This window comes from Ranitomeya variabilis, chromosome 2 (assembly GCF_051348905.1).
Source record: "Ranitomeya variabilis isolate aRanVar5 chromosome 2, aRanVar5.hap1, whole genome shotgun sequence".
Lineage (NCBI taxonomy): Eukaryota > Metazoa > Chordata > Amphibia > Anura > Dendrobatidae > Ranitomeya > Ranitomeya variabilis.
The window spans coordinates 1,102,273,931-1,102,301,907 of record NC_135233.1 but is presented as its reverse complement, the minus strand read 5'-3'; the positions used below and the strand labels follow the sequence as shown (position 1 = coordinate 1,102,301,907).

General features: G+C 48.0%; 1 protein-coding gene across 1 annotated transcript in view; it reads left to right on the top strand.

The window, feature by feature from the left end:
• LOC143810241 (uncharacterized) overlaps window positions 1-27,738 on the top strand; it is a 61,892-nt gene extending 34,154 nt beyond the window's left edge. The window contains exon 3 of the mRNA XM_077293108.1: window positions 26,937-27,738. Coding sequence (XP_077149223.1) covers window positions 26,937-27,510 — 574 coding nt within the window. The 3' untranslated portion in view covers window positions 27,511-27,738. The remainder of the gene's footprint in view (window positions 1-26,936) is intronic.
• Window positions 27,739-27,977: the final 239 nt, after the last annotated feature.

Below are 27,977 nucleotides of genomic sequence, written 5' to 3'. Positions count from 1 at the left end.
ATGACACGCTGCAACCCCCTTGGTAGCGCTGCCCGTCTTCTGGCATCATTGTTTGGCTGCCTGCGCCTCTGCGGCCGCCCTGACCCACACAACGCCCCTCGGTGTCTTATTTATTGGGACTGCGAGGGTGTGATTGATGGGCAGGATCAGTGCATCAGTTCGCCTGTCCCTCCTCTCCTTCCGCCTTCTTCGGACTGTGCGGCTTCATGGCCGTGGCATGCGATAAGGGATCAGATGACGCCGCACAGTCTGAAGCGGGTGTAAGGACCCGAGTGTGAGAGGCCAACATATGTGCTGCGCCAGGCCCTGAATCCCAGCCCCGCAGTGTTTTAACAATGTTAAGACACTGCGGGGCTGGGATTCATGGTCATCGCGAACCGCACCGGCCGACATTACATGATGCCAGAAGATGGGCAGCGCTAACGGCGCTAGGCCAGGGGATAACACGACAGCGCAGACTCCTGTACAGCAAATAACAACGCTCGGGAGGCTGCACCCAGCACCAAGGTGGGATTCTTGACACCTGTGCTGCGTCTCATTACAAAGGGAACTCTCGCCTCCATTACACAGTTTGACTGTATAAAGGGCTAAATGTTATACGTGTTTCATTCAGCGTGTGCAAGGAGAAAAATTAAAAGAGCAACCTTTGACTTGTGCAGCACTACTGCTGCATAAGCTGTGGCTCTTCTACTTTCTAACCCCTGAGGGGGGGTTAAAGGTGACCTTTGAAATCGGTTCAAGTAGGCTTCGGCCTACACTCTGCTCCACCTGCAGAGCCCGGGCTCCAACAACGCTAGTTGCTGTCCGGAAGTGCTGGCTGCACAGAGCCAAACACCTCGCCAATGTGTCAGTGGGGTCCAGCACCGCCAGCTGTTCCCCTGCTGTGTAGCCGGCAACGTGTCCTGCAAAAGCCACGCAGACACAACACACCCAAAGCTGCCGCCAGTGCAGGCTTCGGCCTACACTCCCCTCCCCCTGCTCCTCCTCCTCCTGCTCCTCCTCCTGCTGTCCCTGGGCTCTAACACACCGCCAGTTGGGGCCCAGATGTGCTAGCTGCACAGAGAAAAACACCAGCCAATGTGTCAGTGGGGTCCAGCACCGCCAGCTGTTCCCCTGCTGTGCAGCCGGCAACGTGTCCTGCAAAAGCCACGCAGACACAAGAACTGAAATTGAAGGGAACCTGTCCCCCCTCCCCCAGGCGTTTTTACGTTATCCAGCCACCTTGTACAGCGGTAATGCTGCATGTGTGCAAGGTGGCTCAGAAACGTATTCTCCTCGCACATGTGGAACTGAAAACACGTCTGCAATGTGTCCTCTGTGTGACCATTTAACCGTCCCGGTGGTGTGACTTTCCTTTGTAATGACACGCTGCAACCCCCTTGGTAGCGCTGCCCGTCTTCTGGCATCATTGTTTGGCTGCCTGCGCCTCTGCGGCCGCCCTGACCCACACAACGCCCCTCGGTGTCTTATTTATTGGGACTGCGAGGGTGTGATTGATGGGCAGGATCAGTGCATCAGTTCGCCTGTCCCTCCTCTCCTTCCGCCTTCTTCGGACTGTGCGGCTTCATGGCCGTGGCATGCGATAAGGGATCAGATGACGCCGCACAGTCTGAAGCGGGTGTAAGGACCCGAGTGTGAGAGGCCAACATATGTGCTGCGCCAGGCCCTGAATCCCAGCCCCGCAGTGTTTTAACAATGTTAAGACACTGCGGGGCTGGGATTCATGGTCATCGCGAACCGCACCGGCCGACATTACATGATGCCAGAAGATGGGCAGCGCTAACGGCGCTAGGCCAGGGGATAACACGACAGCGCAGACTCCTGTACAGCAAATAACAACGCTCGGGAGGCTGCACCCAGCACCAAGGTGGGATTCTTGACACCTGTGCTGCGTCTCATTACAAAGGGAACTCGCGCCTCCATTACACAGTTTGACTGTATAAAGGGCTAAATGTTATACGTGTTTCATTCAGCGTGTGCAAGGAGAAAAATTAAAAGAGCAACCTTTGACTTGTGCAGCACTACTGCTGCATAAGCTGTGGCTCTTCTACTTTCTAACCCCTGAGGGGGGGTTAAAGGTGACCTTTGAAATCGGTTCAAGTAGGCTTCGGCCTACACTCTGCTCCACCTGCAGAGCCCGGGCTCCAACAACGCTAGTTGCTGTCCGGAAGTGCTGGCTGCACAGAGCCAAACACCTCGCCAATGTGTCAGTGGGGTCCAGCACCGCCAGCTGTTCCCCTGCTGTGTAGCCGGCAACGTGTCCTGCAAAAGCCACGCAGACACAACACACCCAAAGCTGCCGCCAGTGCAGGCTTCGGCCTACACTCCCCTCCCCCTGCTCCTCCTCCTCCTGCTCCTCCTCCTGCTGTCCCTGGGCTCTAACACACCGCCAGTTGGGGCCCAGATGTGCTAGCTGCACAGAGAAAAACACCAGCCAATGTGTCAGTGGGGTCCAGCACCGCCAGCTGTTCCCCTGCTGTGCAGCCGGCAACGTGTCCTGCAAAAGCCACGCAGACACAAGAACTGAAATTGAAGGGAACCTGTCCCCCCTCCCCCAGGCGTTTTTACGTTATCCAGCCACCTTGTACAGCGGTAATGCTGCATGTGTGCAAGGTGGCTCAGAAACGTATTCTCCTCGCACATGTGGAACTGAAAACACGTCTGCAATGTGTCCTCTGTGTGACCATTTAACCGTCCCGGTGGTGTGACTTTCCTTTGTAATGACACGCTGCAACCCCCTTGGTAGCGCTGCCCGTCTTCTGGCATCATTGTTTGGCTGCCTGCGCCTCTGCGGCCGCCCTGACCCACACAACGCCCCTCGGTGTCTTATTTATTGGGACTGCGAGGGTGTGATTGATGGGCAGGATCAGTGCATCAGTTCGCCTGTCCCTCCTCTCCTTCCGCCTTCTTCGGACTGTGCGGCTTCATGGCCGTGGCATGCGATAAGGGATCAGATGACGCCGCACAGTCTGAAGCGGGTGTAAGGACCCGAGTGTGAGAGGCCAACATATGTGCTGCGCCAGGCCCTGAATCCCAGCCCCGCAGTGTTTTAACAATGTTAAGACACTGCGGGGCTGGGATTCATGGTCATCGCGAACCGCACCGGCCGACATTACATGATGCCAGAAGATGGGCAGCGCTAACGGCGCTAGGCCAGGGGATAACACGACAGCGCAGACTCCTGTACAGCAAATAACAACGCTCGGGAGGCTGCACCCAGCACCAAGGTGGGATTCTTGACACCTGTGCTGCGTCTCATTACAAAGGGAACTCGCGCCTCCATTACACAGTTTGACTGTATAAAGGGCTAAATGTTATACGTGTTTCATTCAGCGTGTGCAAGGAGAAAAATTAAAAGAGCAACCTTTGACTTGTGCAGCACTACTGCTGCATAAGCTGTGGCTCTTCTACTTTCTAACCCCTGAGGGGGGGTTAAAGGTGACCTTTGAAATCGGTTCAAGTAGGCTTCGGCCTACACTCTGCTCCACCTGCAGAGCCCGGGCTCCAACAACGCTAGTTGCTGTCCGGAAGTGCTGGCTGCACAGAGCCAAACACCTCGCCAATGTGTCAGTGGGGTCCAGCACCGCCAGCTGTTCCCCTGCTGTGTAGCCGGCAACGTGTCCTGCAAAAGCCACGCAGACACAACACACCCAAAGCTGCCGCCAGTGCAGGCTTCGGCCTACACTCCCCTCCCCCTGCTCCTCCTCCTCCTGCTCCTCCTCCTGCTGTCCCTGGGCTCTAACACACCGCCAGTTGGGGCCCAGATGTGCTAGCTGCACAGAGAAAAACACCAGCCAATGTGTCAGTGGGGTCCAGCACCGCCAGCTGTTCCCCTGCTGTGCAGCCGGCAACGTGTCCTGCAAAAGCCACGCAGACACAAGAACTGAAATTGAAGGGAACCTGTCCCCCCTCCCCCAGGCGTTTTTACGTTATCCAGCCACCTTGTACAGCGGTAATGCTGCATGTGTGCAAGGTGGCTCAGAAACGTATTCTCCTCGCACATGTGGAACTGAAAACACGTCTGCAATGTGTCCTCTGTGTGACCATTTAACCGTCCCGGTGGTGTGACTTTCCTTTGTAATGACACGCTGCAACCCCCTTGGTAGCGCTGCCCGTCTTCTGGCATCATTGTTTGGCTGCCTGCGCCTCTGCGGCCGCCCTGACCCACACAACGCCCCTCGGTGTCTTATTTATTGGGACTGCGAGGGTGTGATTGATGGGCAGGATCAGTGCATCAGTTCGCCTGTCCCTCCTCTCCTTCCGCCTTCTTCGGACTGTGCGGCTTCATGGCCGTGGCATGCGATAAGGGATCAGATGACGCCGCACAGTCTGAAGCGGGTGTAAGGACCCGAGTGTGAGAGGCCAACATATGTGCTGCGCCAGGCCCTGAATCCCAGCCCCGCAGTGTTTTAACAATGTTAAGACACTGCGGGGCTGGGATTCATGGTCATCGCGAACCGCACCGGCCGACATTACATGATGCCAGAAGATGGGCAGCGCTAACGGCGCTAGGCCAGGGGATAACACGACAGCGCAGACTCCTGTACAGCAAATAACAACGCTCGGGAGGCTGCACCCAGCACCAAGGTGGGATTCTTGACACCTGTGCTGCGTCTCATTACAAAGGGAACTCGCGCCTCCAACACAGTTTGACTGTATAAAGGGCTAAATGTTATACGTGTTTCATTCAGCGTGTGCAAGGAGAAAAATTAAAAGAGCAACCTTTGACTTGTGCAGCACTACTGCTGCATAAGCTGTGGCTCTTCTACTTTCTAACCCCTGAGGGGGGGTTAAAGGTGACCTTTGAAATCGGTTCAAGTAGGCTTCGGCCTACACTCTGCTCCACCTGCAGAGCCCGGGCTCCAACAACGCTAGTTGCTGTCCGGAAGTGCTGGCTGCACAGAGCCAAACACCTCGCCAATGTGTCAGTGGGGTCCAGCACCGCCAGCTGTTCCCCTGCTGTGTAGCCGGCAACGTGTCCTGCAAAAGCCACGCAGACACAACACACCCAAAGCTGCCGCCAGTGCAGGCTTCGGCCTACACTCCCCTCCCCCTGCTCCTCCTCCTCCTGCTCCTCCTCCTGCTGACCCTGGGCTCTAACAAACCGCCAGTTGGGGCCCAGATGTGCTAGCTGCACAGAGAAAAACACCTCGCCAATGTGTCAGTGGGGTCCAGCACCGCCAGCTGTTCCCCTGCTGTGCAGCCGGCATCGTGTCCTGCAAAAGCCACGCAGACACTTGCTCTTGTACCTTCTGCTCCCCATCCTGGTTCCAGTACCGTCAGCTGGTTCCGGGCAGAGCCTTTGGCTTAGGTGCCTCCCTCTGGGTATCCGAGTTCCACCAACGTCAGGTGGTCCTTGGTAGTGCTTTCAGGCACGGGTACCTCCTGCTTAGTAACCGGGTTCCAGTAACGTCAGCTGGTCCTCGGTAGTTCCATTGGCTCTTGGACCTTCGGCTACCCATCCGGGTTCCAGCACCGTCAGCTGGTTCTCGGCAGTGTCTTTTGCTCTTGTACCTTCTGCTCCCCATCCTGGTTCCAGTACCGTCAGCTGGTTCCGGGCAGAGCCTTTGGCTTAGGTGCCTCCCTCTGGGTATCCGAGTTCCACCAACGTCAGGTGGTCCTTGGTAGTGCTTTCAGGCACGGGTACCTCCTGCTTAGTAACCGGGTTCCAGTAACGTCAGCTGGTCCTCGGTAGTTCCATTGGCTCTTGGACCTTCGGGTAGCCATCCGAGTTCCAGTTCCATCAGCTGGTTCTCGGCATTTTCTCAGCCTTCTTGTACCTTCTGCTACATTTCCAAGTTCAAGAGACTAAACACGATGACCCGGAAGAACACCCCTAAGATGACGACGACACCAGAGACGACAACCACCGTGATGACGACGACCCTGGAGACGATGACCCTGAAGACCACCCCGATGACGACGACCCCGGAGACCACCCCGATGACGACGACCCCGGAGACGACGACCCTGGAGACGACGATGACCTGGAAGACCGAGAAGCAGAAGAACAAGAGGCTGCAGAACAAAGAGCAGAAGGACATTAAGCATAACACAAAATATCAGAGCAAAAAAATATTATGTAAATTATAAGCAGAAGAAGACTAAGCAGTGTATGGGGGTGAGTCCGTTCCTCCTCGTGGTGCCCCTGGATAAAGCCTGATGCTGCAGGCCAAACTGAACGCGGACAAATGTAACTGGTTTGTGACAGGCAGAACGGAAGGTGTAATCTTCAAACTTTTATAGATAACAACTACGGGAATGCCTGTCACAAATAAGAATATGATGAAGAAGTTGAATATGATGAAGATAATAGTAAAATAAAAAGAATATGAACAATGTAACCCAAAAAATAATAGGTAGAAGATGAAGAAGAAGATGAATAAGGTGAAGAAGTTGATGTCAAAGAAGCTGATGATGAGGATAATTAAGAAGAAAGCGTGGGAGAAGTAAAAAAGAAGGTGAAGGGCGTGGAAGTAGTGAAACATCAATATCTGACATAAAAAAAAAAAAAAAAAACATAGTCAAATTCTTTCTAACGCCGAACTTCATAAAAAAAAATTAAAAATCCTGCTATTCTATTACATTGGGCTAAACCTCTGTCCCTTTAATATCTCCGCCACGTCCCCCAATACATCCTACATTATTCTTAGTTGTTTTCCTTCATGTAGAATGAACCTACAAGTTTATAAAGGGTTTATTTTAATTCCGATATTTTCGTCCCATTGACTTGCATTGGGATCGGGTATCGGTATCGGATTGGATCCGATATTTTGACGGTATCGGCCGATACTTTCCGATACCGATACTTTCCGATATCGGAAAGTATCGCTCAACACTATTCCCCACCCCTGAACTACATTCAAAGATCTTCAGAAACACGGCGACTCTTCACTCTTCCCAGAATGCATTGGAAGTATGCAAATTACCTCACTCAAGCTACAATTCCTGCTTTTTACTGCAAAATAAAAAAATTTCATTCCCACATTTTGAGAGATATACTTTTCCTATATTTCTTTCAACACAGTCATGTGATGGCTTGATTGTTTGCGAGACGAGTTGACGTATTTATTGGTACCATTTTTGGGCACATGACATTTTTTGATCACTTTCTATTCCAGTTTTTAAGGGACAGAATAAACAAAAAACAGCAATTCAGGAATTGTCTTTATTATGCCATTCCATGTATGGTGAAATGTATAAGGCAGCTTTATTCTTCAGGTCAGTACGATTACAGCGATACCTCATTTATATCAGTTTTTATGTTTTAGTATGTCACGTGTCTGCTCTCCGCACGTGACTTGGGGTTGTGCCTGCAAGGGTTAATCTCTCTCCCCTCTCTCAGTCCAGCATTTGACCTCTGTCCTATGCTGTAATGGGAGCATAAATCACACACCAACCAGGCCACACACCCATTCATACATGCTGCCACCACTCATTGAATACATGGGCGATGAGTCCCGGAATTATTAATACTAATAATGTCTACCACTCATAAGGCTCACACATCTGTTATGATCCGGTGACCTTGGAGCCGCATGAGAGACTTTCTCAGGAGTAGGTGGAACCTGTACTGACCGCAAACCCTAAACTAACACCGCAACTAGAAGTAGCCGTGGGATGTGTTGTGATCCCAATGGTAGAGGATCTCAGGATCTTCAGCAAAGTCTGCAAACATAAAAAACTAGCTCATAGGGAGGTGGTAACTGAGCTGACCGCATACCTGATCCTAGCCCACAACTAATAGCAGCCGGGGAACGTACCTACGTTGGTTCTAGACGTCTCGCGCCAGCCGGAGAACTAACTAACCCTTTCAGAGAAAATCAGACCTCACTTGCCTCAAGAGAAAGGTACCCCAAAGTAGATACAGGCCCCCAACATATAATAACGGTGAGGTAAGAAGAAAGGACAAACGTAAGTATGAACTAGATTCAGCAAAGAGAGGCCCACTAAATAATAGCAGAAATATAGAAAGCGGACTTATGCGGTCAGCGAAAAACCCTACAAAAATATCCACGCTGAATATCCAAGAACCCCCGCACCGACTAACGGTGTGGGGGGAGAATATCAGCCCCCTTAGAGCTTCCAGCAAATTCAGGAATCACATTAAGAACAAGCTGGACAAAAAACAAAACAATACAAATAAACAAAAACAAGAAAGCAGGACTTAGCTTATGTTGCAAAAATCAGGACCAGTAGAAAGGAGCAACCAGACAAGGACTGATTACATTGATGCCAGGCAATGGACTAAGAAACCAGGAAGTTTAAATAGGAACACCCAGGGTCTAACGAACCAGGTGACTACCAACCTGGGGAAAGAATATCCAAGAGCCATACCGCTAGTGACCACAAGAGGGAGCCAAAAAGTATAGTTCATAACAGTACCCCACCTTTAAGGAGGGGTCACCGAACCATCACTACGACCACCAGGGCGATCAGGATGGGCAGCGTGAAAGGCACGAACCAAATCGGCCGCATGAACATCAGAGGCGACCACCCAGGAATTATCCTCCTGACCATAGCCCTTCCATTTGACCAGATACTGAAGCCTCCGTCTAGAGAGATGAGAATCTAAGATCTTCTCCACCACGTACTCCAACTCGCCCTCAACCAAGACCGGAGCAGGAGGGTCAACAGCAGGAACCACAGGCACAATGTACCGCCGCAACAAAGACCTATGGAACACATTGTGAATGGCAAACGACACAGGAAGATCCAAACGAAAAGACACCGGATTAAGGACCTCCAAAATTCTATAAGGACCAATAAAGCGAGGCTTAAACTTAGGAGAGGAAACCTTCAGAGGGACATACCGAGAAGACAACCAAACCAAATCCCCAACACGAAGTCGGGGACACACAAAACGGCGGCGGTTGGCAAAACGCTGAGCCTTCTCCTGTGACAACTTCAAGTTGTCCACCACATGATTCCAAGTCTGCTGCAACCTATCAACCACAGAATCCACCCCAGGACAGTCAGAAGGCTCAACATGACCTGAGGAGAAACGAGGATGAAAACCAGAGTTGCAGAAAAATGGCGAAACCAAAGTAGCGGAACTAGCCCGATTATTGAGGGCAAACTCAGCCAATGGCAAGAAGGTCACCCAATCATCCTGATCCGCAGAAACAAAACATCTCAAATAAGCCTCCAGCGTCTGATTAGTTCGCTCCGTTTGGCCATTAGTCTGAGGATGAAAGGCAGACGAGAACGACAGATCAATGCCCATCTTAGCACAAAAAGATCGCCAGAATCTGGACACAAACTGGGATCCTCTGTCAGACATGATATTCTCAGGAATGCCGTGCAAACGAACCACATTCTGAAAAAACAAAGGAACCAGATCGGAAGAGGAAGGCAACTTAGGCAAGGGCACCAAATGGACCATCTTGGAAAAATGATCACACACCATCCAGATGACAGACATTCCCTGAGACACCGGAAGATCTGAAATGAAATCCATGGAAATGTGTGTCCAAGGCCTCTTCGGGACGGGCAAGGGCAAAAGCAACCCGCTGGCACGAGAACAGCAAGGCTTAGCCCGAGCACAAGTCCCACAGGACTGCACAAAAGAACGCACATCCCGTGACAAGGAAGGCCACCAAAAGGACCTAGCCACCAAATCTCTGGTACCAAAAATCCCAGGATGCCCTGCCAACACCGAGGAATGAACCTCGGAAATAACTCTGCTGGTCCATTTATCAGGAACAAACAGTCTATCAGGTGGACAAGGGTCAGGTCTACCAGCCTGAAATCTCTGCAACACACGTCGCAAATCAGGAGAAATGGCCGACAAAATTACTCCCTCTTTAAGAATACCAGCCGGCTCTGAGACTCCAGGAGAGTCAGGCACAAAGCTCCTAGAGAGAGCATCAGCCTTCACATTTTTCGAACCAGGCAGGTATGAGACCACAAAGTCAAAACGGGAGAAAAACAATGACCAACGAGCCTGTCTAGGATTCAGGCGTTTAGCAGACTCGAGATACATCAGATTTTTGTGATCAGTCAAGACCACCACACGATGCTTAGCTCCCTCGAGCCAATGACGCCACTCCTCAAATGCCCACTTCATGGCCAACAACTCCCGATTACCAACATCATAGTTCCGCTCAGCAGGCGAAAACTTCCTGGAAAAGAAAGCACATGGTCTCATCACAGAGCAACCAGAGCCTCTCTGCGACAAAACAGCCCCTGCACCGATCTCAGAAGCATCCACTTCAACCTGAAAGGGAAGTGAGACATCAGGCTGGCACAAAACAGGCGCCGAAGTAAACCGGCGCTTCAGCTCCCGGAAGGCCTCAATGGCCGCAGGAGCCCAATTAGCGACATCAGAACCTTTCTTGGTCATATCCGTCAGAGGTTTAACAACGCTAGAAAAGTTAGCAATAAAATGACGGTAGAAATTAGCAAAACCCAAAAACTTCTGAAGACTCTTAACAGACGTGGGTTGAGTCCAATCATGAATAGCTCGGACCTTGACTGGGTCCATCTCCACAGCAGAAGGGGAAAAAATAAAACCCAAAAAGGAAACCTTCTGCACTCCAAAGAGACACTTTGAGCCCTTCATAAACAAAGCATTATCGCTCAAAACCTGAAACACCATCCTGACCTGCTTTACATGAGAATCCCAATCATCAGAAAAAACTAAAATGTCATCCAGATAAACAATCACAAATTTATCTAGATACTTCCGGAAGATGTCATGCATAAAGGATTGAAACACTGAAGGAGCATTAGAGAGCCCAAAAGGCATCACCAAGTACTCAAAATGACCTTCGGGCGTATTAAATGCAGTTTTCCATTCATCTCCCTGCCTAATGCGCACAAGGTTGTACGCACCACGAAGATCTATCTTGGTGAACCAACAGGCACCCTTAATCCGAGCAAACAAGTCCGACAATAGTGGCAAAGGATATTGAAATTTAACCGTGATTTTATTCAGAAGCCGATAGTCTATACAAGGTCTCAAAGACCCGTCTTTCTTGGCCACAAAAAAGAATCCCGCACCAAGAGGGGAAGAGGATGGATGAATATGTCCCTTCTCCAAAGACTCCCTTATATAAGAACGCATCGCGGCATGCTCAGGTACCGACAGATTAAATAATCGTCCCTTAGGAAACTTACTACCAGGAATCAAATCTATAGCGCAGTCACAGTCCCTATGAGGAGGAAGAGCACTGGACCTGGACTCACTGAATACATCCTGATAGTCAAACAAATACTCAGGAACTTCTGAAGGAGTGGAGGAAGCAATAGACACCAACGGGGAATCGCAATGAATTCCCTGACAACCCCAACTTGACACAGACATAGCCCTCCAATCCAAAACTGGATTATGGGCCTGTAACCATGGCAGACCCAAAACGACCAAATCATGCATCTTATGCAGAACAAGAAAACGAATCACCTCCCGATGTTCAGGAGTCATGCACATGGTCACTTGTGTCCAATACTGCGGTTTATTCTCCGCCAATGGCGTAGCATCAATTCCTCTAAGAGGAATAGGATTTTCTAAAGGCTACAGGACAAAACCACAGCGCTTGGCAAACGACAAGTCCATAAGACTCAGGGCAGCACCTGAATCCACAAACGCCATAACAGGGTAGGAAGACAATGAGCAAATTAAAGTCACAGACAAAATAAATTTAGGCTGCAAATTACCAATGGCGACAGGACTAACAAACTTTGTTAGGCGTTTAGAGCATGCTGATATAACATGTGTAGAATCACCACAGTAAAAACACAACCCATTCTGACGTCTATGATTTTGCCGTTCAGTTTAGTCTGAATCCTATCACATTGCATTAAATCAGGTGTCTGTTCAGACAACACCGCCAAAGGATTAGCGGATTTGCGCTCCCGCAAACGCCGATCAATCTGAATGGCCAGCGTCATAGAATCATTCAGACTTGTAGGAATGGGGAAGCCCACCATCACATTCTTAATGGTTTCAGAAAGGCCATTTCTGAAATTTGCGGCCAGAGCACACTCATTCCACTGAGTAAGCACGGACCATTTCCGAAATTTTTGGCAATACACTTCAGCTTCATCCTGGCCCTGAGAGATAGCCAGCAAAGCCTTCTCTGCCTGAATTTCAAGATTGGGCTCCTCATAAAGCAATCCGAGCGCCAGAAAAAACGCATCAATATTTGCCAATGCCGGATCTCCTGGCGCCAATGAGAAAGCCCAATCCTGAGGGTCGCCCCGCAAAAAGGAGATAACAATTTTAACTTGCTGAGCTGAGTCTCCAGACGAACGAGGTCTCAAAGATAGAAACAATTTACAATTATTCCTAAAATTCCCAAATATAAATCGATCTCCAGAGAACAGCTCAGGAATAGGTATCTTAGGCTCTGACATAGAACTGCTAGTAACAAAATCCTGAATGCCCTGCACTCGTGCAGCAAGCTGATCCACACTAGTAATCAGAGTCTGCACATTCATGTCTGCAGCAGAGTTTCAAGCCATTCAGAGAAAAAGGGGAAGAAAAAAAAACAAAAAAAACCTCAGAACTTCTTTTCTTTTAATCCCACTTCTGCAATGCATTAACTATTCACTCGGCCTGGCATACTGTTGTGATCCCAATGGTAGAGGATCTCAGGATCTTCAGCAAAGTCTGCAAACATAAAAAACTAGCTGATAGGGAGGTGGTAACTGAGCTGACCGCATACCTGATCCTAGCCCACAACTAATAGCAGCCGGGGAACGTACCTACGTTGGTTCTAGACGTCTCGCGCCAGCCGGAGAACTAACTAACCCTTTCAGAGAAAATCAGACCTCACTTGCCTCAAGAGAAAGGTACCCCAAAGTAGATACAGGCCCCCAACATATAATAACGGTGAGGTAAGAAGAAAGGACAAACGTAAGTATGAACTAGATTCAGCAAAGAGAGGCCCACTAAATAATAGCAAAAATATAGAAAGCGGACTTATGCGGTCAGCGAAAAACCCTACAAAAATATCCACGCTGAATATCCAAGAACCCCCGCACCGACTAACGGTGTGGGGGGAGAATATCAGCCCCCTTAGAGCTTCCAGCAAATTCAGGAATCACATTAAGAACAAGCTGGACAAAAAACAAAACAATACAAATAAACAAAAACAAGAAAGCAGGACTTAGCTTATGTTGCAAAAATCAGGACCAGTAGACAGGAGCAACCAGACAAGGACTGATTACATTGATGCCAGGCAATGGACTAAGAAACCAGGAAGTTTAAATAGGAACACCCAGGGTCTAACGAACCAGGTGACTACCAACCTGGGGAAAGAATATCCAAGAGCCATACCGCTAGTGACCACAAGAGGGAGCCAAAAACTATAGTTCATAACAGGGATGTACCTAACACGTCCTAGACACCTCGACACAGCCGGAGGACTAAATACCCCTATAGATGGAAATGGGAATTCTATCTTGCCTCAGAGCAGAACCCCAAAGGAAAGGCAGCCCCCCACAAATATTGACTGTGAGTATAAGAGGAAAAACACACGCAGGCAGAAAAACAGGATTTAGCAAAAGAGGCACTTCTAGCTAAATAGAAAAGGATAGGACAGAATTCTAAGCGGTCAGTATTAAAATCCTAAAAATATCCACAGCAGATAATACAAATATTCTACATCTAACTAAAGACATAGAAAGTATATCTGCATCTCCTGAGAATCCAGCATGACTGAAAAATCCAAGCAAAGTCTAAGCTGGACAAAAACACAATGAATTGCACTGAATTGCAAAGCACACTGCATGTGTGCACAGAGACAAAAAAACAGACACTTATCTTAGCTGAATTGGCAGCAGGGCTGTTATGACCTGGTGGTTAAGGAGCAACATGGGACGAGCTCTGAGGAGGTGGTATCTGTACTGACCGCAGTTCCTAATCCTAACACCAACACTAGAAGTAGCCATGGGATGTTCCTGTCACTCCCTAGACACCTCGTCACAGCCTGAGAACTAACTACCCCTAAAGATGGAAACAGAAAGCTATCTTGCCTCAGAGAAAAACCCCAAAAGGAAAGATAGCCCCCCACAAATATTGACTGTGAGTGGAGAGGGAAATGACATACACAGAAATGAAAACAGATTTTAGCAAAGGAGGCCACTACTAATCTAGATAGACAGAATAGGAAAGGATACTGTGCGGTCAGTATTAAAAACTAAAAGTCCACGCAGAGTTTACAAAAATAATCTCCACACCGACTCACGGTGGGGAGGGCAAATCTGCTTCCCCAGAGCTTCCAGCTAGACTGAATAAATCATACTGACAAGCTGGACAAAAAGAGACATAACATGAGCTGAGCGATTAAGTCCACAGCAAATGGACAACCAAAAGAACTAGCAAGAACTTATCTTTTGCTGAAATGGACAGGCCATCAGAGAAATCCAAGGAGAGATCTGAATCCAACCCAGAAACATTGACAGCTGGCACGGACTGAAGACCAGAGCCAGGTTAAATAGCAAAGCCAGGAGAGACGATCAGTGGAAACAGCTGCTAATGCTAAACCCAAGGAGCAGCAGTTCCACTTGAAACCACCAGAGGGAGCCCAAGGGCAGAATTAGCAAAAGTGAAATTCACAACCACCGGAGGGACGCCGGGGACCAACACACCGACGACGGTTAGCAAAACGTTGAGCGTTTTCCTGAGACAACGTCAAATTGTCCACCACATGAGTCCAAATCTGCTGTAACCTGTCCACCACAGAATCCACACCAGGACAGTCAGAAGGCTCAACCTGCCCAGAAGAAAAACGAGGATGAAAACCAACATTACAAAAAAAAGGCGAAACCAAGGTAGCCGAACTAGCCCGATTATTAAGGGCAAACTCGGCCAACGGCAAGAAGGTCACCCAATCATCCTGATCAGCAGACACAAAGGATTTCAAATAGGTTTCCAAGGTCTGATTGGTTCGCTCAGTTTGGCCATTTGTCTGAGGATGAAATGCTGAAGAAAAAGACAAATCAATGCCCATTCTAGCACAAAAGGACCGCCAAAACCTAGAAACAAACTGGGAACCTCTATCAGACACAATATTCTCCGGAATGCCATGCAAACGAACCACATGCTGAAAAAATAATGGAACCAAATCAGAGGAGGAAGGCAACTTAGGCAAAGGTACCAAATGGACCATCTTAAAAAATCAGTCACAAACCACCCAGATGACAGACATCCTCTGGGAAACAGGAAGATCCAAAATAAAATCCATGGAAATATGCGTCCAGGGCCTCTCAGGGACCGGCAAAGGCAAAAGCAACCCACCAGCACGGGAACAGCAAGGCTGGGCCCGGGCACAAGTCCCACAGGACTGCACAAAAGAACGCACATCCTGCGACAAGGAAGGCCACCAAAAGGACCTAGCAACCAAATCTATGGTACCAAAAATCCCAGGATGACCAGCCAACACTGAACAATGAACCTCAGAAATTACCTTACTAGTCCATCTAGGGCATCAGCCTTCACATTCTTAGATCCCGGAAGATACGAGACCACAAAATCAAAACGGGAGAAAAACAGGGACCATCGAGCTTGTCTAGGATTCAACCGCTTGGCAGACTCAAGGTAAATCAGATTCTTATGATCGGTCAAGACCACAACGCGATGCTTGGCTCCCTCAAGCCAATGTCGCCACTCCTCGAAAGCCAAATTCATAGCCAACAACTCCCGATTACCGACATCATAATTACGCTCAGCAGGCGAAAACTTTCTGGAGAAGAAGGCACACGGTTTCATCAAAGAGCCATCAGAACTTCTCTGAGACAAAACGGCCCCTGCCCCAATCTCAGAAGCGTCAACCTCAACCTGAAAAGGGAGAGAAACATCCGGCTGACGCAACACAGGGGCAGAAGTAAAACGACGTTTAAGCTCCTGAAAGGCCTCAACAGCCGCAGAGGACCAATTCATCACATCAGCGCCCTTCTTCGTCAAATCCGTCAGGGGCTTAACCACACTGGAAAAGTTAGCAATGAAACGGCGATAAAAATTAGCAAAGCCCAAAAATTTCTGAAGGCTCTTCACAGATGTGGGTTGAATCCAATCATGAATGGCCTGGACCTTAACAGGATCCATTTCAATAGCCGAGGGAGAAAAAATGAAACCCAAAAAAGAAACCTTCTGATCTCCAAAAAGGCACTTAGACCCCTTCACAAACAACGCATTAGCACGAAGGATCTGAAATACCATCCTGACCTGTTTCACATGAGACTCCCAATCATCGGAAAAAAACAAAATATCATCCAAATATACAATCATGAATTTATCAAGATAATTCCGGACGATATCATGCATAAAGGACTGAAACACAGATGGAGCATTAGAAAGCCCGAATGGCATCACAAGGTATTCAAAATGGCCTTCGGGCGTATTAAATGCTGTTTTCCATTCGTCACCCTGTTTAATACGAACAAGATTATACGCCCCTCGAAGGTCAATCTTAGTAAACCAACTAGCCCCCTTAATCCGAGCAAACAAATCAGAAAGCAAAGGTAAAGGGTATTGGAATTTGACCGTGATCTTATTGAGAAGGCGATAATCTATACAGGGTCTCAAGGAGCCATCCTTCTTGGCAACAAAAAAGAATCCCGCTCCCAATGGTGATGAAGACGGGCGAATATGCCCCTTCTCCAAAGACTCCTTAACATAAGTCCGCATGGCGGCATGCTCTGGCACAGACAGATTGAAAAGTCGGCCCTTAGGGAACTTACAGCCAGGAATCAAGTTAATAGCACAATCGCAGTCCCTATGAGGAGGAAGGGAGCTGGACTTGGGCTCCTCAAATATATCCTGGAAATCTGACATAAACTCAGGAACCTCAGAAGAGGGGAAAGAGGAAATTGACATCAAAGGAACATCACTATGTATCCCTTGACAACCCCAACTAGTCACAGACATAGATTTCCAATCCAGCACTGGATTATGTACCTGTAACCATGGAAAACCCAGCACAACAACATCATGCAAATTATGCAACACCAAAAAACGACACTCTTCCCGATGTGCTGGAGCCATGTACATGGTCAACTGTGTCCAGTACTGAGGTTTATTCTTGGCCAATGGAGTAGCATCAATCCCCCTTAAGGGAATAGGGCTCTGCAAAGGCTGCAAGGAAAAACCACAGCGTCTGGCGAACTCTAAGTCCATTAAGTTCAGGGCAGTGCCTGAATCCACAAATGCCATAACAGAAAAGGACGACAATGAGCAAATCAGGGTAACAGACAAGAGAAATTTAGGCTGTACAGTACTAATGGTAACAGACCTAGCGACTGTTACATCCACCGCTACCTCCAGCGTCGCCGTTCTCACCGCTCCAGCGCTGCGCTCCTGCGTCCTCGCTCCACCGCTGCTACGTCTGCACGCTCCTCTGCAGGTGTTCTTTCTCTGCGCAGGCGCTCTAGCTTTCCTCTAGGACGCAGACCCAGCGTCTCTGCTACCTCCTCCTGAAGTCACATGTTCTTTTCCATCCAATCCCGTTCCTGCTCCTCCTATAAAAGGTAGTTCTTCCTGCTTCCTGGTGCCTGATTGTTTTAGCACATTTGCTATTACGTTTGGCCCTTCGTATTCCCTGCTCAGTGCCTGTACTCTGTGCCTTACCGTGCTACCTTCCGGTTCTCTCTGGTTCACTCCATTTCCTCCTTGTTGTTACCTGCAGTCCCTGTTCGTCTATTCCTGTAGTTTACCTATGGTCTTTGTTTTATTTTCCTTCCCTCTGCTCCGCTCCGTTCCTGCCTCCCGGTCCTCCAGGCTCTCTAGCTGCTTCCCGTATTCTTCCCCAGTATCCTGCCTTCGTTTATCTCTCTTCCTGGAGCCGTCCCTACTGGTATCTCACCGTGGGTAAGTGACCTCTGGGCTTGCTCCTTGCGGTCCCTGTATAGGGGTCGTTATCTCCTAGGTCGCTCGCCCAGGGGTAGGGCTCCCCACGGTCCAGAGGGTCCACTCTTGTCTCTCCTAGTTTGCTATAGTACAATCAGGCCATGGACCCCGCGGGTACCCCTTTCTCGGCCCAGAAAGAGCTAGCCCATTTGCGTGAAAACCAACGGTGCATAATGGCTTTTATGAAGTCTATGGAGTCCCGCCTTACCTCGATACAGACTTCAGACCCAGTTAACGCCGCCCAGTTAGTTAGTCTCCAACAAGAACTTGCCCAGCAACGCGATACCCAATCCCGCATGCTGAGTTATATGGCCTCTATTGATGACCGTTTGTTTAATCTCCAGTCTGCCCCAGCTGTGGTCACACAAGCCTCTTCCTCTGACTCCAGTCCTCCGTCTACCGCTCACCCTCCCCCTCGTTTGGGTAAACCTCCCAGGTACTCTGGCGATCCAAAACTTTGTAGGGGGTTTTTAAATCAATGCCGCCTCCACTTCGAGCTTCTCCCACTTCAGTATCCATCAGATCGGGCGAGAGTGGCGTTCATAGTGTCTCATCTTGAGGGAGAGGCATTAGCTTGGGTGAACCCCTTATGGGAGCGTGACGATCCCGTTGTCAGCCATCTGGAGGACTTTCTTGAGACCTTTCGGAAAGTTTTCGATGAGCCCGGACGTTTAGCCTCTACGACCGAGTCTCTCTTTAATCTGCGTCAGGGTTCTTCTTCCGTTGGACAATATGCCATCCGCTTTCGTACTTTGGCCTCGGAGTTAGGGTGGAACAATGAGGCTCTTGTGGGTGCTTTCTGGCGAGGCCTGTCCAGCCGTATTAAAGACGAGCTCGCCGGTCGTGACACTCCAACTACCCTGGAGGACCTTATCTCTCTCGCCACTCGGATCGACCTCCGCTTCCAGGAGCGTTCGCGGGAGTCTGCTCGAGAGAGGAGATCTATGCCTGTCTCCGCTACCTTCCGTCAGTCTAGTATTTCTCGTGCTCCCGTTTCTGTTCCCTCTATTGTTCCAACCTCTGAACCTATGCAAGTGGATCGAGTTAAAATGGCGGAACAACGCCGCAAAGAGAGGCGCACCCAGGGCCTCTGCTTCTATTGTGGTAGTGCTACCCATTTACTCCGCAGTTGCCCTGACAGACCGGAAAACTCTTCCGCCTAGGACTGGTAAGAGAGGCCTCCCTAGGTGCCCGCGTTTCCTCTCAACCTTTGACTCTTTCCATTCCTTTTTTCTCTAACCAGCATCAATCTTCCGAGGTGGCGTATGTGGATTCTGGAGCGGCAGGCAATTTTATCAGTCTTGAGGCAGTTCGGAGGCTTCGCGTACCAGTAATCTCTTTGGACACTCCCCGTCTAATCGCCTCTGTGGATGGAAGACCTTTACAAGATGCAATTTCCCTCGTCACTGAAGAGGTGGAGATACAAATTGGGGCCCTTCATCGCGAGAAGATCGCTTTTTATGTTCTGCCTAACCTTTCCTACGCCTTCCTGCTGGGCCTCCCTTGGCTTCGACTACATGAGCCCACACTGAATTGGCGCACTGGAGACGTACTTCGGTGGGGCCCTTCGTGCCATGATCGTTGCCTTCGGTCTGTATGTCCGGTTTCTCGTGCCCAGCCTGCTGAAGTTCCTGACGGATTACCTTCTCCTTACTGGTCTTACGCTGACGTCTTCAATAAACGAGAGGCTGAGAATCTTCCTCCCCATCGTTCTTACGATTGTCCTGTGGAGCTTCTTCCCGGCTGTTCTCCACCTAGGGGAAGAACTTACCCGCTTTCTGCAGCTGAGACCAAATCTATGTCTGAGTACATACAAGAGAACCTAGCTAAAGGATTCATCCGGAAATCCTCCTCCCCTGCTGGAGCAGGGTTCTTCTTTGTGAAGAAGAAGGACGGTTCCTTAAGACCTTGTATAGACTATCGGGGTTTGAACAGCATCACGATTAAGAATCGGTATCCTCTGCCCCTTATACCGGAGCTCTTCGATCGCCTCCGTGGCGCTCGTATTTTTACTAAGTTGGATTTACGAGGCGCTTACAATTTGGTCCGGATCCGCTCTGGCGATGAGTGGAAAACAGCTTTTAACACCCGGGATGGACACTACGAGTATTTAGTCATGCCTTTCGGTCTCTGCAACGCTCCTGCGGTTTTCCAAGAGTTCGTCAACGATGTGTTCCGGGATCTTCTGTACTCTTGTGTTTTGGTTTATTTGGATGATATCCTTATTTTTTCTTCTGATCTTCCGTCACATCGCAGGAGTGTTCGCGAGGTCTTGCAACGCCTAAGAGAAAACCACTTGTATGCCAAGATAGAGAAGTGCTTGTTCGAGCAAACCTCACTACCTTTCCTTGGATACATTGTCTCCGACTCCGGCCTTAAGATGGACCCTGAGAAGGTGAATGCCATTATTAACTGGCCACGGCCCTGCGGAGTGAAAGCCATTCAACGCTTCATCGGATTCGCCAATTACTACAGGCAATTCATCCCACATTTCTCCTCCATGATTCGTCCTCTCTCTTCTCTCACTCGCAAAGGTTCCTGCTCCAAGGATTGGTCTCCTGAGGCCGAGAAGTCCTTTGTTCTTCTCAAGAAATCTTTTTCTTCTGCCCCAGTCTTGCATCACCCGGAGGTGAACAAGCCTTTTATTCTGGAAGTTGACGCCTCCTCTACCGGGGCTGGAGCTGTGCTCTCACAAAAGACTCCTGAGGGTCTAACGGCACCGTGCGGCTTCTTCTCAAAAGCCTTTTCACCCTCTGAACGAAATTACACAATTGGAGATCGAGAATTGCTGGCCATCAAATTGGCCCTAGGCGAGTGGAGATATCTACTGGAGGGCTCGGTGCACCCGTTTGTAATCTTCTCCGATCACAAGAATCTTACTTACCTACAGACTGCGCAAAGATTGAATCCACGTCAAGCTAGATGGTCCTTGTTCTTTGCTCGCTTTGAGTTCGAACTTCGTTTTCGGCCCGGCAACAAAAACATAAGAGCTGACGCCCTGTCCAGGTCCTTCCAATCGTCTGATACCGTGGAGGAGCCAGCTTACATCATTGACCCTACTAAGATGGTCACCGTAGCCCCTTTACGGATGTTCCAACCTCCACCGGGTAAAACTCTTGTCTTGGATGAAGACACTAAGAGGGTCTTATCTTGGGGCCATTCTTCCAAATTGGCTGGTCATGCCGGTATTAGAAAGACTTTTCTTCTCATTTCACGTTACTATTGGTGGCCTACTTTACGTCAAGACGTAAAGGACTTCGTAGCCTCTTGTCCTTCTTGTGCCAGAAACAAGGTACCAAGGCGACTACCGCATGGAAATCTCCTTCCTCTTCCTGTTCCGTCCGCACCTTGGCAACACATCGCAATGGATTTCATCACCGATCTACCTTGCTCTTCCGCCTGCACGGTCATCCTCGTCGTTGTGGACAGATTCTCTAAGATGGCTCACTTCATTCCATTATCCGGTTTACCTTCAGCTCCTGAGTTGGCTAACATTTTTATTCTTAACATATTCAAATTCCATGGTCTTCCTCAGCACATCGTGTCAGACAGAGGGGTTCAATTTACTTCCCGCTTCTGGAGAGCTTTGTGCAAGCTTTTAAAGGTGAATCTGGACTTCTCTTCCTCGTATCACCCTCAAACTAACGGTCAAGCAGAACGTGCCAACCAAACCTTGGCTGCTTATCTTCGGCATTTTTCTAATGCTCACCATAATGACTGGGTAGAACTACTTCCTTGGGCGGAGTTTGCCTATAACAACCATTCCAGCGAGTCCTCCGCAAAGTCTCCATTTTTTGTTGTTTTTGGACGGCATCCGAGTGTTCCCCTACCGGTTTCTCCTGCCTCTGGTGTTCCAGCTGCTGACTCTACGGCTCTCAACTTTTCTTCCATCTGGAGTGAGGTCAAAGGGACCTTAAATCTAGCTTCTTCTAGAATGAAGAGACAAGCAGACAAGAGGCGTTTAGATTCTCCTCCTTTCTCTCCTGGTGACAAAGTTTGGCTTTCTTCAAAATTCATCAGACTCAAGATTCCTTCCTACAAGCTTGGTCCACGGTTCATCGGTCCTTTTGAGATTCTACGTCGAGTCAACGATGTCGCCTACAAGCTGAAATTGCCTGCTTCGCTCCGTATACCCAATACGTTTCATGTCTCTCTTCTCAAACCAGCCGTCTTTAACCGTTTTCATTCTCCCTCTTGTTCCTCTTCTCAACTAGCCAGCACGGACAACATTTTTGAGGTTAAGGACATTTTGGCTGTTAAAAAGGTTCGGGGAAAAGAGTTTTTTCTGGTGGACTGGAAGGGTTTTGGTCCGGAGGAGAGGTCCTGGGAGCCCTTGGAGAACATTGATGCTCCTCGTATTCTTAATAGGTTTTTTGCTACTCTTCGTAAAGGGGGGTATAAGAAGGGGGGTACTATTACATCCACCGCTACGCTCCAGCGTCGCCGTTCTCACCGCTCCAGCGCTGCGCTCCTGCGTCCTCACTCCACCGCTGCTACGTCCCGGTCTGCACGCTCCTCTGCAGGTGTTCTTTCTCTGCGCAGGCGCTCTAGCTTCCCTCTAGGACGCAGACCCAGCGTCTCTGCTACCTCCTCCTGAAGTCACATGTTCTTTTCCATCCAATCCTGTTCCTGCTCCTCCTATAAAAGGTAGTTCTTCCTGCTTCCTGGTGCCTGATTGTTTTAGCACATTTGCTATTACGTTTGGCCCTTCGTATTCCCTGCTCAGTGCCTGTACTCTGTGCCTTACCGTGCTACCTTCCGGTTCTCTCTGGTTCACTCCGTTTCCTCCTTGTTGTTACCTGCAGTCCCTGTTCGTCTATTCCTGTAGTTTACCTATGGTCTTTGTTTTATTTTCCTTCCCTCTGCTCCGCTCCGTTCCTGCCTCCCGGTCCTCCAGGCTCTCTAGCTGCTTCCCGTATTCTTCCCCAGTATCCTGCCTTCGTTTATCTCTCTTCCTGGAGCCGTCCCTACTGGTATCTCACCGTGGGTAAGTGACCTCTGGGCTTGCTCCTTGCGGTCCCTGTATAGTTGTCATTATCTCCTAGGTCGCTCGCCCAGGGGTAGGGCTCCCCACGGTCCAGAGGGTCCACTCTTGTCTCTCCTAGTTTGCTATAGCGACCCTCTTAGTACGCTTAGGGCAATCAGAAATAGCATGAGCAGAATCACCACAGTAAAAACACAGCCTATTCTGACGTCTGAATTCCTGCCGTTCTGCTCTAGTCAAAATCCTATCACATTGCATAGGCTCAGGACTCTGCTCAGAGGACAACGCCATATGGTGCACCACCTTGCGCTGGCGCAGGCGCCGATCAATCTGAATGGCCAAAGACATTGATTTGTTCAAACCAGCAGGCGTGGGGAACCCCGCCATAACATCTTTAAGGGCTTCAGAAAGACCCTTTCTGAAAATTGCTGCAAGGGCATACTCATTCCATTTTGTGAGCACAGACCACTTTCTACATTTCTGGCAGTATACTTCTGCCGCTTCCTGACCCTGACACAGAGCCAGCAAGGTTTTTTCTGCCTGATCCACAGAATTAGGTTTGTCATACAGCAATCCAAGCGCTTGAAAAAATGTGTCTACATTGAGCAATGCAGGATTCCCTGACTCAAGGGAGAATGCCCAGTCCTGCGGGTCTCCACGCAGCAGAGAAATAACAATCTTCACCTGCTGAATGGGGTCAACAGAGGAACGGGGTCTCAAAGCAAAAAACAATCTGCAGTTATTTTTAAAATTCAAAAACTTGGATCTATCCCCAAAAAACAAATCAGGAGTAGGAATTCTAGTTTCTAAAACCGGAGTCTGAACAACATAATCTTGGGTACTCTGTACCCTTGCAGTGAGTTGATCCACACGAGATAACAAACCCTGAACATCCATGTCAGCACCAGAATCCTGAACCACCCAGAGATTAAGGGGGAAAAAAAAGACCAAACAGACTGCAAAGAAAAAAAAAATGGCTCAGAACTTTTTTTTCCCTCTTTTGAGATGCATTCAACACATTGCTGGCCAGCTGTACTGTTATGACCTGGTGGTTAAGGAGCAAAATGGGACAAGCTCTGAGGAGGTGGTATCTGTACTGACCGCAGTTCCTAATCCTAACACCAACACTAGAAGTAGCCGTGGGATGTTCCTGTCACTCCCTAGACACCTCGTCACAGCCTGAGAACTAACTACCCCTAAAGATGGAAACAGAAAGCTATCTTGCCTCAGAGAAAAACCCCAAAAGGAAAGATAGCCCCCCACAAATATTGACTGTGAGTGGAGAGGGAAATGACATACACTGAAATGAAAACAGATTTTAGCAAAGGAGGCCACTACTAATCTAGATAGACAGAACAGGAAAGGATACTGTGCGGTCAGTATTAAAAACTAAACGTCCACGCAGAGTTTACAAAAATAATCTCCACACCGACTCACGGTGTGGAGGGCAAATCTGCTTCCCCAGAGCTTCCAGCTAGACTGAATAAATCATACTGACAAGCTGGACAAAAAGAGACATAACATGAGCTGAGCGATTAAGTCCACAGCAAATGGACAACCAAAAGAACTAGCAAGAACTTATCTTTTTCTGAAATGGACAGGTCATCAGAGAAATCCAAGGAGAGATCTGAATCCAACCCAGAAACATTGACAGCTGGCACGGACTGAAGACCAGAGCCAGGTTAAATAGCAAAGCCAGGAGAGACGATCAGTGGAAACAGCTGCTAATGCTAAACCCAAGGAGCAGCAGTTCCACTTGAAACCACCAGAGGGAGCCCAAGGGCAGAATTCGCAAAAGTGCCATTCACAACCACCGGAGGGAGCCCAAGAATGGAATTCACAACACAGGGCATGAGGAGCCAGAGAGAGATGCAATCCCTCCAAGTACAATGGACAACTGGCATGGACTCATGGATCCTGCACACCTAAATACCTAATAGAGCTGCAATCAGCAGAAACACCTGCCCGGATTACAACCCCAAGACAACTGCACTACCACCAACAACCACCGGAGGGAGCCCAAGAGCAGAAATCACAACACACACCTTAGGCTATGGATTCTTTGATCGTGTGTATTTCTATTGTAAAACCCCTTTTCTTGGGATATGTTCAGTCTTTTCAGCATTTTTCAGGTATCGCTGTAAATAGCTAAAGAAATCGGATGATCGCATCTTCAAGTCCCACAAGAGGGCTAACAAGAACAGTAAAGAGTAAAAAAGATTTTTAAAAAATTAAAAATACGAAGAGAATAAAATAAAACTAAAAGTTCCAAAGTTTTATACTTTAATACAAAAAGGATCAGTGCTTACAATAAGAAAAAGGTATAAAAATATGATAATAAAAAGACATACAACTTATGCAAAACAGTATAAAAATAAACAGGAGAAACTTACAGAAATCATCTAACTGGTAGCTTGCTTTCTGCTCCCTGAGGGGAGGTGAATGGAGTTGGTGGAACACATCAGCGTCTCCCACTGCCCTCACATGTGAACATTATTCTCTGTATACAGGCTGAACTTATAGCTTTGGTCTGGAGGTCAGGTTTCTAGACCAGCCCCTCAGGTTAATATCATAATGTCTGGTTTTTTGATTGGCCCGTGGCCGCGCTACTAATGAATATATTATTTTCTCTTGAGACACCCTGTGTAAAAGTTCTCACACATAGATACTATCAATCCATAATTAACATCTCTCTTCCAAGAGCTAGGAGGTGTCAAATGTTCCCTTTCTTCTTGGTCCTAGCACGACCCCCTGATGAGATTAATAAAAAAACAACAACATAATCACGTTCCTCCATCATGTTCTCATACACTTTATGCAGTTAATAGCCTCTGTGTCTGTACTGTTACATACTTAGGCAGTTAACTGGTTCATGCAGCTTTACATGAACACCCGAGCCTTACACTATGGCTGGTCCAAATAACTAAAGCAATTGTTACCATCCACCTCTTGTGTCTCCCCTTTTCCTCATAGATTGTAAGCTTGCGAGCAGCAGGGCCCTCATTCCTCCTGGTATCTGTTTTGAACTGTGATTTCTGTTATGCTGTAATGTCTGTTGTCTGTATAAGTCCCCTCTATAAGTTGTAAAGCGCTGCGGAATATGTTGGCGCTATATAAATAAAATTATTATTATTATTATTATTATTATTATTAGATTGGAGACAAAAGCCAACTTGTCTCAGGGAACTACATATTAACACCTGGGTGCGACCTGCAGCTTTCAAGACAGAAGTTAAATTATTGCCAGTGACCAATAAATCTATAGATAGTCCACTGCACACACACACACACATATATATATATATATATATATATATACATACACACATATTTCACCACATAGTGCTTTTACACATTTAAAACTATTTTATGGAAATAGTTTTTGCCCCATTTATTTATTTTCTTTACGGTGTTCACTCAAGGGGTTAACTAGTTTGATAGTTTGATAGGGCAGGCTGTTACAGATGCCACAATACCAATGTGTACTTTTTGTTTTATTTTTACAAAAAATGCACATTTATTTGTGATATAAAAAAAAAATATTTTGACTTTTTTTGCTTAATTTTTCTTTTTTTTACTTAGTGCTTCTATGAGACTTTCATTTTCTTGCCTCTGATTTCAATGCTTTATAACTGTCAATGCTGCACTGACACAAGGCCCTTAGACCATGCTCTAACAAGTTTGCTAGTGTGGTGACCCCGATGTCATCATGATGACCCCAGGTCACCATGGCAATGTTTGGGCCCTCGTGATGACATCATGGAGGTACTGATCGGAGAGGAGAGGGACCCCCCTCCCTCTCCATGCTTTCTAAATACTGTAATCAATAACAATAGCAGCATGAGGGTTGCAGCAGCTCCGGTGTTGGTGAGGCGGTAGCTCCGGTAGTGGTGAGGAGGCAGCGGGGTCAGTGCAGGCTGTAGGCTTTCTTGAAGAGGTGGGTTTTCAGGTTCCGTCTGAAGGATCCGAATGTGGTTGATAGTTGGATGTGTTGGGGCACAGAATTCCAGGGGATGGGGGATATTCGGGAGAAGTCTTGGAGTCGTTAAAGTTGTATCCCTCAATCAACGTTTGGTCATTTTCTTCTCTTCTGTCATCTAGGGGTTTGGAGATGCAGTATGCCTACTTTGTCAAGTTTGCAGACAACGAGTGCAACAAAGGTTTACAAACCCAAGATATTGACAAGGCTCTGAAAGTGGATGTTTCTGCTGGCATCCGGGGTAAAGTGGAGAAGAAAGAAATCTATCAGGGAAATCAAATGGTGGCTGCATCCTTTGAGAAAAACAAAAAATTTGACATTCATGCTGAATCTCGCCTGTTAAATACTCTTCCTGGTTCTACAGAATCCCCCATCAGCAAGCTACTGAAGAAGACCCCCGCCGCTGGTTGTGTCGTGTTCTTCTCCCTGAACTCCCCTTGCGTGCAGACCTGTACTGATCCAAAGGGAAAGTACAACATCATCGACAAACTCAACAAAGTCAACTTTCCCGGGTCCAACAGCCGGGCCTTCGCTTACACCAAAGTGTTTGAAAAGGATAAGAAGAAACCGGAAGAGGAAGTTTGGAAAAACTGGGAAGCACTTGATGCAAAAATCCATTTACATCGCTGCAGTGGTAATAACTGCATTAAATGCTTTAACAATGGCGTAAGAGATAAGAAATGCTACAAGGATTAATCTGGATCATCAGATTACGTTGATGCTTTGCATTCCTATATACAAATTATAAAAAAAATACCAGATTTGCATTTTTTTAGTTTTTGCAAATATTTACGCAATAATGCTGCACACTTTTTCCTGACATTTCATGAAAAATGGCTCATAGATGGTCGTAATGCTTATTATCTTATTTTTTTTTTTGTAACTAGCTAAATCAATAAAATCACTTGAATTCAAATCTTTAAATCACTCTTGTTTTACTTGTGCTTCACTTTATCCAATGTCCAAATTTCTTAGGTAGGAAGCCTGGATACACCCTGTAGCATAGCTAGTCTAAGAGCCCTGGTATAAAATTTGGACCTAGGCCTCACAAGCATGTTGATCAGATGTTCGAGCCCTAGTAGCATTTTTAATCCTATAAAAATTTGTGTTCGTCCCCTCCTCACCTTCTCCATAAAAAGACTACAGATAAAATATATGAATCT